Raw genomic sequence first — 12,607 nt, forward strand, 5'->3', positions numbered from 1 at the left:
CCTTTCAGGAAACTTGTCTATGCTTCATGGCCTAGCAAAAATCCTTCCTACCCCAGGAGGTCCTCTGTGATTCCCACCAATGGGAAGTACCATTTTATACCCCTTACACATCTTACTTTCTGTCCTCATGGTATTCAGGCACAGGCTGCTTTTCACATTGGCCACTGATAAGCCTCATCCTTCAGCTGTTACAGCCTGACCATGAGCACCCACCAGGTATTGATGTCTAATAGTGTTGTTTAGGTTTTATAAAGGGCAGTTTAGAATGAAACTGACCTGTAGACTGGTGTCCAGAGTCATCTCTGTGTGTATGTGCATTTCTCGGGGTAGGGGAGACAGGGAGAGAAAGCGAGAGGGAGGAAGGAGAGAGACTCATTTAAGACCATGGCAGTTCTCAGAAAAATCGCTGTGAAAATGCACTCAGATTAAACTTTTTTTTCCATAAAAGTGACAGATTTTCAGATGTTTTTCTATTGTAATCATTAGTGAAAAAACTTTTTTTTGAAAAAGATTTTTAGATTTTACAGATTTATTTATTTGAGAGAGAGCGCACAAGGGCAGAGGAGCAGGGGGAGAGAGAGAGAGAGAGAGAGAGAGAGAAGCAGGTTCCCCGCTGATCAGGGAGCCCAATGCAGGGCTGATCCCAGGCCCTGGAGATCACGGGCTGAGCAACGTGCAGACACTTAATGGACTAAGCCATCCACACACTCCTGAAAAAAATATTTCTTTTCATATTATAGAGTCAACAGATTGTGTTTTTGTAGTGCTTTACAAAATTGGTAAAGCCTAGGCTGTGTGCCTCTGATACTGGATGGACAAAGTGCACAGCCCGCAGCTCCCACTCTGGTTGTCTGAAGAACTGGGGGTTCCCCCATAACTCCTACTATTGCCTGGCATGTCCTTTCTGGGGTGGCCTCTAACCCCATTTCTTCCTACATCCTATTTACCAATCTATTTTTTTAAGATTTTATTTATTTATTTGGCAGGCAGAGAGAGAGGTGGAAGCAGGCTCCCTGCTGAGCAGAGAGCCCGATGCGGGGCTCGATCCCAGGACCCCAGGACCCCAGGACCCCAGGATCACGACCTGAGCCGAAGGCAGAGGCTTTAACTCACTGAGCCACTCAGGCGCCCCTTTACCAATCTTTTTAAGATTTAGCCAGGAACAAGACTGCCAAGGTTCTGCCGTAGGATAAGTTACTTTTTAGTGACAAGAGAGTTATAAATAAACACATCAATAGTAGGGTCATTTCAGGTAGTGATTCAGGGTATGAAAAAATAAAACCAGGCAACAGGAGTGTAGAACGCTCTACTTTAATAAGGCTGGTATGACAAGGGCTTATAGGCCATTTGAACAGAGCCTTGAGAATTGAGGGGGAAGATTCTAGAGGGAGAGTGTGTACCCTGAGAGCAAAGGCCTTGAGGCAGAGAAGAGCTTGGTGTCCTGGGGAAACAGAAAGAAGGCCAGTGTGACTGGGCAGCACGAGCCAAGCAGAGGATGGGGTGAGATGAACACGGAGGAGGCGGGCTCAGGTCCCACAGGGACTCGTAGGCCTTAACGAGGAGGTCACATTTGAGTCCAGAAGTGACAGCTTTAAAGCCACCTTACTTTGCAGGAGCTCGCTGTGGTAGCTCCTGGGAGGTGGTACCCCGGCCAGCTTCTGCAGGCCCTGGGTGGCTCCTGCTCTCGCCGCCAGCAGCTGGAGGGCCGGTTTTGCCTCTGTGCGGTCATCACTCGTTTGCGTGGCGGCTCCTTCCGGGAGCCCCAGAGCCGCAGGGGTGACGGGGCCACCGCGCGGCACGGGTTAACGGGAGGCCGAGCAGTCCACCCCACATGGCCACGCGGGTTCCGGCTGGGGGAGGCGGGGGCTGGCGCGTGATGCAGACGGGCACACGTGGCCCCGGAGTGTGCTCCTCCGGACAGCTTGGGGGTCGCCACCCTAAGCCGGGGCGTCCCGTCCTGCGCTCCGCTTGGCTGGCGGCCTCCGGATCGGGCGGATGGCCGCGTCACGGGACGCACTCCCCGAAGGGCAGCGGGCCGCAGGAAGGGCCGCTAGACTCGCCACTTGAAAGTTTTTCTTGGGGCTCGGAAGCCCAACTTGCCCATCCGAGAAATGGGACTCTAAGATAAACAGATGGAGGACGCACTCTGCCAACTTGGACGTTTTATCCTTTCTCTACGCCCCTAGCCGTTTTGGAGCCCAAGGAGCTGGGGCAAGCGGACTGCCACCCCAGACACCAGGGCGCCGTGGCCCGACTTAATTCTGGGGCCCCTGTTACCGGAAAGCGCCTGAAAAGACCCCGCGGGGCGCGGTCGCTGGGCCGGGTCACGTGACTGTCCCTCGACGCCCGCGGGTGGGGGGGAAGCAACCACGGCGCATGCGTACCTTTTATCTTTATCTTTTTTTTTTTTTTTCCTTTGGTTGGCTTGGACGCAACCACTGTCAGCTCCACCCCCTCCTTTTCCATCCTTCCTGACACACGCTCCCTTCCCCCCGCCCATTGGTTACGTCAGGCAGACAGGACGGTAAGCCAATCACGGTGCTGTGTTCAGAGGCCGACGCGCGGAACCGGTCGGATCCGACCAATGAGGGCGCTCGGAGCGGGCGCGCCCCAACCGGGCAGGGGAGCCGAGGCCGAGTGGGCGGTGCTTCCCCAGTCAGCATGTGGGCGGGGGAGGGCGGGGACCAGCAGCCGCAGAGGCGTCGACGGCGGCGGCGACGACGACGTTCCTCAGTCTTCGGGGTTGGCTCGGCGGCGCAGGCCGGGCTTTGCGGAGGGCTCGGCGGTCAGCGGCGGCGGCCCTAGGGGGGCCGCGGCGCCATGGGTGGGCGGTAGACAGGTTCAGGCCGGCAAGGCGAGGGGCGGCGGCGGTCGTCCAGACCGCGGCGACCTTCGGCGGGACCCGGGGGTGGGGAGGCCCGGGGCGGGGGTCGTCCCGGACAGCGCGGGGCCGCGGGGCGGGTCTCGCAAGCCGTCGGGGTGCAGGAGGCCTGGGCCGCCTCGAGGAGCCGCCGCCGGCCGCTGGGCCCCGCCGCCGGGCCGCTCGACGACGACGCTCCCGCGGGGGCCCCGCCTGAGGAGGACGCGGCGGCGGCGGCGGCGAGGCCGCGGGAGGCCGCGGAGGATGGAGGAGCGGAAGGAGGAGGGCGAGGCCGAGATCCAGGAGCACGGGCCGGAGCACTGGTTCTCTAAGTGGGAGCGGCAGTGCCTGGCTGAGGCCGAGCAGGACGAGCAGCTGTCCCCCGAGCTGCAAGAGGAGGCGGCGGCCGCCGCGCAGCCCGAGCACAAGCAGCAGAAGCTGTGGCACCTCTTCCAGAACTCGGCCACCGCCGTGGCCCAGCTCTACAAAGGTGAGGCCCGCCGCCGCCATCTTGCCGCTGCCGCCGCCCCGCCGCCGCCACCGCTGCCGCCGACGCGCCTCGGGGTCCGCGGGTCGGTGGAGAACCCCGAGGGCGGCCGCCCACCCGCCGGCCGGGCCGGGCCGGGCCTCCGCGCCCCCGCCGCCCGGTCGCCCCCTCCCCACAAGATGGCGGCGCGGGGGGCGGGCCCGGCGGGCGGCCGCGGCCGAGCGGGGGGCCGGCGCGGGGGGCGCTCCCGTTTGGGGCCGCTCTCGGGGGCTCTCCTGCGGCTGAGGCCCGGCTGCTGGCGCCCCCCGGCAGGGAGGGGAGGGGAGGGGCCCGGGGTCACAAAATGGCGAAGGGAGGCGGCGGGGCCGGCCCATTGTGCCCGAAGCCGGCCTCGGGGCGGGGACTGGGAGGGGGCGCCTCCCTCGGCCGCGGTCGGTCCCGGGGTTGCGCCTCTGGGCCCCGCGGCTCGCCCTTGCTCCCGCCGCGACCCCTTTCCTGCCGTCCTCGCAGTTGAGTGTGGGATCCTGAAGCCCTGGAACAAAATGGCGAAACCTAATATGGCCGTTCCGGAGTGACTGACGCCCAAATAACATCATCTCTCTCTGTGTCTCTCTCTGTCTCTTTCTGTGTCTTTTGTGGTTTTTTTTTTTTTTCTCTTCCCTCCGCTTTTTCAGACCGAGTGTGTCAGCAGCCAGGACTTTCTCTCTGGGTCCCCTTCCAAAACGCAGCCACCGCCGTCACCAACCTCTATAAAGGTAAAGATAACCTTGCTGCATTGCTGGCTAAGGGGAAGGGCAGCCTGCGTCAGGGTTTGAGCCCGGCGTTGCGAGGGTATTGGACACCCTTCCCCGGATCCAGACTGCCGGAGTCTTTGCTGCTGCGGAGTCCAGCCACCAAGTGCCCCGAGTACTTTGTAGGTTGAGAACTCCCGGGATGGTCTATACGCCTGCATCTCAGCCGGGGCGTTTGACCCCCTCCGGTCCTCCCTCCGGGCGTGTTTGACACTGGGGGCAGTTTTGAATGTCATCCCTAAGAGGGGGCTGCGGAATATCCTGCGTGGCCCAGGGCAGGCTCCCCCGCCCCAAGTGTCGGTCGTGCGGGGTGGAGAAGCCCTGAGCTGGGAGACCAGCGAGGCCTGCTGCTTGTCACTGGCGAGGGCACCCAGGGAAGAAGGGAGTTTATGGTGTGCCACGGGAGGTGAGCACTTCCCGGAAAAGAGTCTTGAGTTAGGCAGCTTAGACCGAGGTATTTTCGCAGCATTTAAGTGCGCTGAAAACGAGCTGATTGGAATAATCTGTGCATATTAACATACTGCTCTTCCTAGCAACGTCAAGTGTTCGCTTTCAAAACTACCGCATATCTGATTGTATATTGTCGGCAGGAAATGCGTGATCAGAGTTTGCGTTGATAGATTTGTTTTATGGTAGTGTTTTTTCTGAGCTAATCCTCACCCCTCCCCATGACGTGAAGATATGTAAGTAAGTGTTCTTGTTTATTGTGCTCTCGGTAACCATGGCTTTAGATTTTGTGTCTCAAATGATTTTGAAGATTTGGGAATTTGGATTTGATGCTTCTCCGGGACAGGGTGTCTGTGGAGAAAGGATTTGAATTTGACTGTTAATCTTAGTAAAAATGTAATTAAATCAAATGCTTTCAAACTTGGGAGAAGCTGCATATAACAGTAATGGACTTAATGCATTTCAAAATGATCAAAACAGGTTAAAACAAGTTGTGGAGCACCTTCTCATATTCTTATTTTTGCCCAAGAATGTGCAAATAATGGCGGCATTCTATAGGAAAAATACATTATTGTGAGACATCGTGGGTGGAATTTGCAGTTTTTTGGGTTAGTAATTTGAAAACATAAAGTGAAACTAGTGAATAGAATGTTGATTTTAGGGAAGGAGGAACTCATAGTCTAGGCCTGTGAGAAACGGGAAACACAGATGGTGCCCCGGTGGTCAACTTTGATTTTATGTAGCTGAGTTCCTTAAATTTTGACTCTTGAGTAAATTAACATCCATCAGTTCTAGAGGGTCTTCAGCATTTCTGGATTGTCTCTTGGTTTCATCCAGAGAATTTGGAGTAATACTTAAAATTTGTTTTAGAGACTCATTTCTTGGAGTATAATTTGGATACCGTATGATCACCCTTTTAAGAATCATAGCTTGAATTTGACAGACAACATATACTGTGACGGCATAGAGCATCCATCTCCAACCCAAGCCCCTGGCACCACTGATGTGACTGTTGAATGTATGGTTTCCTGTTTCCATCAAGTCATGAATAGATCCTTATGGCACAGTCTTTTGTGCCTGGCTTCATGAACTTCCCGAGTTTCTGAGATTGATCCATGGAGTTCATGCTGCAGGTGTTAATAAGTAGCTCAGTGTCCATTTTGGTCCTCTCCCCTATCCCAGCGTTGTTTGTTTGTTTGCTCTGAGTAGCATTCTATCCTGTGTGTGGTGCTACAGTTTATCCATTTGTTTGTTGCAATTGATTTTTCTTGAAGGTGGGGATGGCACCATTTTTGGTGGCTTTTGTATGCCTCTCTTTGCCTAGGCCATACAAAAACATGAACATCCTTTAGATTTTCTGTTTAATTTTTGGTGCTGTTGTGTGCTGTTTTATGTTCTCTTTTTAGGACTAAAGCTGACAGTGCTTCAAAATAGAAGATGGGTTTAGAAAATGAACTCTGAAATAATCCCCAAAATGGATTGCTTGATTTGAAATTGTTTTTTATAATTTATTAGTTTTCTTTTGTTCAGAAGATTTAATGAGCGAGACATTCAATTTTTTTTTAATTTAAAGATTCTATCCATTCATTTGACAGAGGGAGACACAGCAAGAGAGGGAACACAAGCAGGGGAAGTGGGAGAGGGAGAAGCAGGCCTCCCGCTGAGCAGGATGATCTTGGGCTCTAACCCAGGACCCTGGGGGGTCATGACCAGAGCCTCAGGCAGACGCCCAACAACTGAGCCACCCAGGCACCCTGAGACATTCATTTTTTAAAAAATGGAAATAAATGTTCTTGTTACTGCAAATGTGTTAGATTGTTAGAACTGGTTTTATTTTGTGTCCTGTTTTTGTTAAAAGTAAATGCATCCTTTTTTACCTTGTAGGAAAGGTGAGTTGTGGTTTGTGGAATTTGGTAGTGTAGCAACATACTCTTACCTGATTGAAAGAAAAGAGGTAGTGTTCTGCAGAGATACTCACCTTCCTCTTTTTCAGAGTGAAGTCTTTGGAGAACAGGACTGCAGCTGTAGGATTAATTAGATACCTTAAATAGAACCAGTATAGTTAGCAAGGTAGTGTCACCAGTGCATGCAGCATTAAGTGTAGTGGTAAATCTAATTGTTCATAGCTCCGATTGAATATTGAGATACAATTTACAAGGGGGGAGATTTGGAGGGGATGGGATCTCTTTAAAGGGCAGTGCTTCTGTGTTTTTGTCTGATTATACACTTAACTGGCAAGCTGAAAATGGCTTGTGTTGCAGACTGGGGAGAGGTTGGCACTTCTACCAGGGTTTTGATAGCTGCTAAAGGGAACACACAGGAAGTTCAGATTGGAGGTAAAAGCCTCGCTGAGGGCCCCTTTTGATTGCTCTTGTGCTTTTGAAAAGTCTAAGGCTCAGTCGTTTTGGTTTGGCTGGGAGGATGTGGAGGAGAGTGAGTTGTCTCTCAGTGTGGACAGAATTCAGCAAAATACAGAGTGTGTGGTTCTTGCTACTCGTGTTGGAGGGCAAGACTTTGGTATCCTCTCTTGGAAAGGGGAGGAAAAAGTCTTGCTGCTGGTTCTTGTTTCTGCCTTGATTTGGTAGATCTAAAAAGGGTGATGTTTGTTTAGTTTTCAGTTATGTTGTGTTCCTGGCCTAGTACATTTTTTGATAACTGCAACAGAAGAGGGGAGTGAAAAGTTACTGAGTTGGTTTTAATTTAGCCGAGATTCATGCTTACCTGGGAAATACTTGACCACACCTACTGGTTTGCCTTTTAAAGCCCCCTCCTTGCATTTTCCTGGGCACCACTTGGAATCTCTGTCTCCAGACTCCTCATTAGGAAATTGTTCTCCTTGTTTAATGCTAACTTCCTTCTCTTTGGGGTTCCTTGCTCAGAAGAGAGGTTGGACTGGTGGTTGTCCTCTGGGACAAGGCTATCTTGGGAGCCCCAGTGGTCTGCCTGAGGTGGGTGCTGGTGCCTTACCTTTTTACCAGCGTCCTTGACCCAGTGTTTGATCACATCCCCCAAGGCCACTTCTCAGCACATCCCTAATGGTTTGTTCTCTCAGGGTTTCTTTTTTGTTGTTGTTTTTAAGATTTTATTTATTTATTTGAGAGAGAGAAGGAGCAGGGAAAGGGGCAAAAGGAGAGGGAGAAGCAGACTCCCTGCTGGGCAGGGAGTCTGATGTCGGACTTGATCCCAGGACCCCAGGATCATGACCTGAGCCCAAGGCAGACGATCAACGGACTGAGCCACCCAGGTGCCCCTGTTCTCTCAGGTTTTTGATGTTTTTTTTCTTCTTTGACTTTTGTTTTATGGTTAGCTCCATTTCTTTGCCTCCACTTTTAATTAACTACTTAAACTAAAAAATATTTTTAATTTAATTTTTTTTTTTTTTTAAATAAGCTCTACATCCATCGTGGGGCTTGAACTCACAACCCTGAGATCGAGAGTCACATGCTTTACCGACTGAACCAGCCAGGTGCCCTTGTCTCCACTTTTAATAACTGCATTTGAGACCTTCATTGCATGTTGAGCAGTACTATGATATATGTTGAGAGCTTTTTTTTTTTTTTTTTTTTTAAAGATTTTATTTATTCATTTGACAAGAGATCACAAGTAGGCAGAGAGGCAGGGAGAGAGAGGCAGAGAGAGAGAGAGAGATACACACACAGTATCAACACACAGATACACAACAGTATCTGTTGATATTGTGTGTGCGAAAGATGTTGCTGGTTCTCTCTCTGACCAGCATGTGCCCAGGGAACATCTGTGCTCTAGCAGTGCTTGAAGAAGCCCAGCATTGTTAGAAGGGCATCTACTGCTACAGTTTGAGTTCTGGTTCTGGCATGTTATTATAATTCTGTTTTCCAGGTGTTTCTGGCTATGGGCAGTCCTTAAGATGAAAGGAAGAAATTCTAGGTTATTTTTTTGTCTTTGCATTTCTTCTTGTGTTGGAATAAGCTTTGTGGTGTGGTGCTTTCCTTATTCATCTTTCCCTAAAGGTTAAATAGAATTGCCAGGTGAGAAAAATGGTATGATGCCTTTTATTTAAGTCCTTGTTTTTGAGGCCTCTTGATGCCACATCCCTTTATAACATGCTGTCTTACTTCAGCGTGGCCATCTTAGACTGTAGGTAAAGTGAAACTGAGCAGGACGTGCTGAAAATTTGTGGGCTTGGTGGTGAGTGATTGGCATATATAAACAAATGGTCAGAGAAAGCGTGTTCCACCTGGAGATAGTGGAATTTCATCTTTTTTTTTTTTTTTAAGATTTTATTTATTTGACAGACAGAGATCACAAGTAGGCAGAGAGGCAGGCAGAGAGAGAGGGGGAAGCAGGCTCCCTGCTGAGCAGGGAGCCCAATGCGATGCGGGGCTCGATGCGGGGCTCCATCCCAGGACCCTGAGATCATGACCGGAGCCGAAGGCAGAGGCTTTAACCCACTGAGCCACCCAGGCGCCCCCTTAAGTAATTATCTAAATAGGAAGTTGGTGCCTATTTTCAGATACTTCATTGCTGGGGAATGCATGAGTTGTTTCTCAAAACAGTTGGAAAATGGTTTTATTTTGCCTGTAATTCAAATCTTTGTTTCTTTTTTTTTTTTTTTTTTTTTTTTCCTTCAAATCTTTGTTTCTAATGAAACACTTTTAATACTTTTTCCCCCTGTGGCAGACTGGATGACTAGTTAATGCAAATTGAATTTCTAAGTTCAAATATTTTGTCATTAGTATTTTTTTGAAATGTTGCTTTGATCTAGCAGTGTGCTCTTACAGTTTATAGGTCCTCTAAGGAGGATGGGGGATATTTTCTCTTGTTTGGGGGAAGAACTACCTTATAGGAGGAACTCTGTCACTTACCTAACTTTGGGCAAGGCCGTTTGAGCCTCTCAGTTCCAGTTCCTTGTTTAAGAAATTGGGATGTCTGCTCTGGCCAGCTTAAAAGGATTGTATCAGAAGCTATAAATAGTGACATTGGATTAATCTTGTCTGTATATCATGTAAGAAAGCTGTACATTTGGTCTCCATCTCAGAAATTAGGTGATTCTGTGCCTGTTGTCCCCTGCCAGTGGTTAGAGGATTAGACTTCTAAAAATCTGGAATTCCATTTCAGCTGCTTATACAAAAACAGTTTTTTGTTTGTTTTTTTTAAGGTTTTTATTTATTTATTTGACAGAGACACAGAGAGGGAACACAAACAGAGGGACTGGGAGAGGGAGAAACAGACTTCTTGCCTAGCAGGGAGCCCTGAGTGGGGCTCGATCCCAGGACCCTGGGATCAAGACCTGAGCCAAAGGCAGACGCTTAACGACTGAGCCACCCAAGTGCCCTGCAAAAACAGTTTTTTAAAAACACAAGAAACATGGGACATCTACTGTGACTTGTCTGCTTCGGTTCCTGAATAGGGAAGTGACTGTTGTGCTTAAAGGTCAGATTGACCTTTTGATGCCCTTGGGGTTTGCCTAACCTTCAAATTTACGGCCCTGTTTCACAATGGCTTAGGGTTCAGTAAAATAGTTTTGGACATAAGACTGTCCCCACAGTTTCTGTGCTCTGCATTTTTAGAATTTGGATGTCTGTTTGTCAAGGTTCACATGTATTCCGGGTAGTTTTTGGCAGAGAGCCTTGAGAAAGCCATCCTTGTTTGTGTTTATTGTGCTGCTGTACACTTAATCAGCCTGTGATTACATTAAAATCTAGCACAGTCATGCCTAAGATTCTCTAGTACGTATTCACATCTCTCCTGTTTGTGATAGGAGGGTTTTATTTTCAACCACTTAACTGTTTAAAGTCCTAAATGTAAGGACTGTGTTTGAAATGCTTTTGTGTCAACATGAGATTTTCTCTATAGGGAAATAACTGAAATTGGATTAACGGGGGTGGTAAGGTTATTGATTTGGCTTTCAGGATATGCTGTGAATGGTATAAAACCAAATCTTGCCCAGGCAGTGCCGAAGTAGGTACCTGAAGACCTTAAATGTCCTGTCTGCTTTTCTCTTCTGTTTCTAATCTGTAAAAGTCAGCGTTTGTTGGAATACCCGATCCTTAGTTTGTTCTTGGTTGGTTCTGATGTTGACACTTGCTCAGAATTTCTGAGATGAAATGATTGGTCAGTCACATAAAAAATTTTTTTTTAGTTGCGTAAATTTTATTTTTTAAAGGTTTTATATATTAGAGAGAGCATGAGAGGGGAGACGGTCAGAGGGAGAAGCAGACTCCCCATGGAGCTGGGAGCCCCATGCGGGACTATCTGATCTGGGACTCCGGGATCATGACCTGAGCCGAAGGCAGTTGCTTAACCAGCTGAGCCACTCGGGTGCCCAAGTTGTGTAAATTTTAATAAAAGAGCATCACAGGTTACTTAGATAACGGTCTTTCATGTAAACCACTGAATATTGCATTTTCCAGCTTTGTTCAAATCTGTGATGGAAGCATCAGGCCCTCCCTTGGGGTGCCTGGCTGGCTCAGTCATTAGACCCTGTGACTCTTGATTCCAGGTCATGAGTTCAAACCCCACTTCGGGGTGTGGAGCCTGCTTTAAAAAAAAAAAAAAAGCCTCAGGCCCTTGCAGATCTGATTTTTTGGAACTTCTTTTGTCCTCAAACCAAAATGTAGCAACTTTCTTCCCTGGATTGTCAGTTCTTCAAATAACTGCCTCAGGCGGCCTCTCCTCTCCCTTTGGCTCTCAAGGTCCGCATGCAGTGGAGGGAGGAGGTTTTGTCGTCTGGTGTGGCAGCTGTGTGTTTACATGCCCACTTCATCTTGGCTTTACACCGCGCAGACCTGCTTCCGACCTGTTCCTTGTAGTCCTTCTGTACCTCCAGTGTTTCCCTCTCTGCTTACAGTTCTGGGCCTCCTTCCATCTGGTTCTTGAAAAACAGTTTCCTTGGTCATTCTGTTTGGAACCTGCTTTTCCACTTACAAGTTTGAGGGTAACAGTTCTTTCAGGTGGGGCAGTTTTGTTGAATCCTGGTTGCTTCAGCGTTCACACTTTACATTTCTCCTTTCTCTGGTGCTGTGGGTTTTGCTCAGTTTTGATTTCTCTTCAAATGCTTCGAGCTCTTTCAAAATCACTCTTCTAGATACAGCTTTACCAAGGTCATGTTGAGCTTGTCTACTCCTAAGGTTGCCTTTATCTAAGTCTTTTAAGAGATTGGAAAATGCTATATTATACTCTTAAATATTATTTACCTTTTTAAAAAAAATTTATTAGACACGGAGAGCACAAGTTGGGGGGAGGGAGGGGTAGAGGGTAGAGGGCAAGAGGGCAAAGGAGAAGTAGACTCCCCGCTGAGCAGGGACCCTGACATCATGACCTGAGCTGAAGGCAGAAGGTGGCCTCACTGACTGAGCCACCCAGGTGCCCCAATGTTATTTATATTTTTTAATATATTATAAAAATATTCCCTGTTTTTTAAATATTTATTTATTTGATAGGGAGAGACACACTGAGAGAGGGTACACGAGCAGGGGAAGTGGGAGAGAGAGAAGCAGGCTTCCTGCTAATAAGCAGGGAGGCTGATGAGGGGCTCCATCACAGGACCCTGGGATCATGATCTAAGCCTAAGGCACACGCTTAATGACTGAGCCACTCAGGCTGCCACTGTTTTAAAATGGAGTTTATGCTTGCTTTGTTTATGATGAACTGATAAATCAGAAGCCATTGGTTCACATTGTAATTTGACCATTACGCTAGTAATGAGAAAGTGGAGAAATTACTTCATTCCACGTGTGCTTTTTATGTCTTTAGAATAAGAATAATCCAGTTCTCAAAGTTGTATGAAGTTGACTGTTTTTAAGAGTGCTCCCAGGGGCGCCTGGGTGGCTCAGTGAGTTAAGCCTCTGCCTTTGGCTCAGGTCATGATCTCAGGGTCCTGGGATTGAGCCCTGCATCGGGCTCTCTGCTCAGTGGGGAGCCTGCTTCCCTCTCTCTGCCTGCCTGCCTGCCTGCCTCTCTGTCTACTTGTGATCTTTCTCTCTCTCTCAAATTTAAAAAAAAAAAATCTTAAGAGTGCTCCCATAGACCGTGTTTTACATT

General features: G+C 49.0%; 1 protein-coding gene across 1 annotated transcript; it reads left to right on the top strand.

The window, feature by feature from the left end:
* The first annotated feature begins 2,569 nt into the window (after positions 1-2,569).
* Positions 2,570-4,281, top strand: LOC116862949 (translation initiation factor IF-2-like). Its single transcript, XM_032850395.1, has 2 exons — positions 2,570-3,350; positions 4,022-4,281. The coding sequence occupies exons 1-2, from the start codon at positions 2,585-2,587 to the stop codon at positions 4,267-4,269; spliced, it is 1,014 nt and encodes a 337-aa protein (XP_032706286.1). The 5' UTR covers positions 2,570-2,584; the 3' UTR covers positions 4,270-4,281.
* The last annotated feature ends 8,326 nt before the right edge of the window (positions 4,282-12,607 follow it).

Source organism: Lontra canadensis, unplaced genomic scaffold (genome assembly GCF_010015895.1).
Source record: "Lontra canadensis isolate GAN:19392208 unplaced genomic scaffold, GSC_riverotter_1.0 scaffold407, whole genome shotgun sequence".
NCBI classification, from domain to species: domain Eukaryota; kingdom Metazoa; phylum Chordata; class Mammalia; order Carnivora; family Mustelidae; genus Lontra; species Lontra canadensis.

Coding starts and splice junctions, on each gene's coding strand:
- LOC116862949 (XM_032850395.1), top strand. CDS start 2,585: ATGAGGGCGCTCGGAGCGGGCGCGCCCCAACCGGGCAGGGGAGCCGAG. Junction 3,351..4,021: donor CGTGGCCCAGCTCTACAAAG/GTGAGGCCCGCC, acceptor CCGCTTTTTCAG/ACCGAGTGTGTCAGCAGCCA.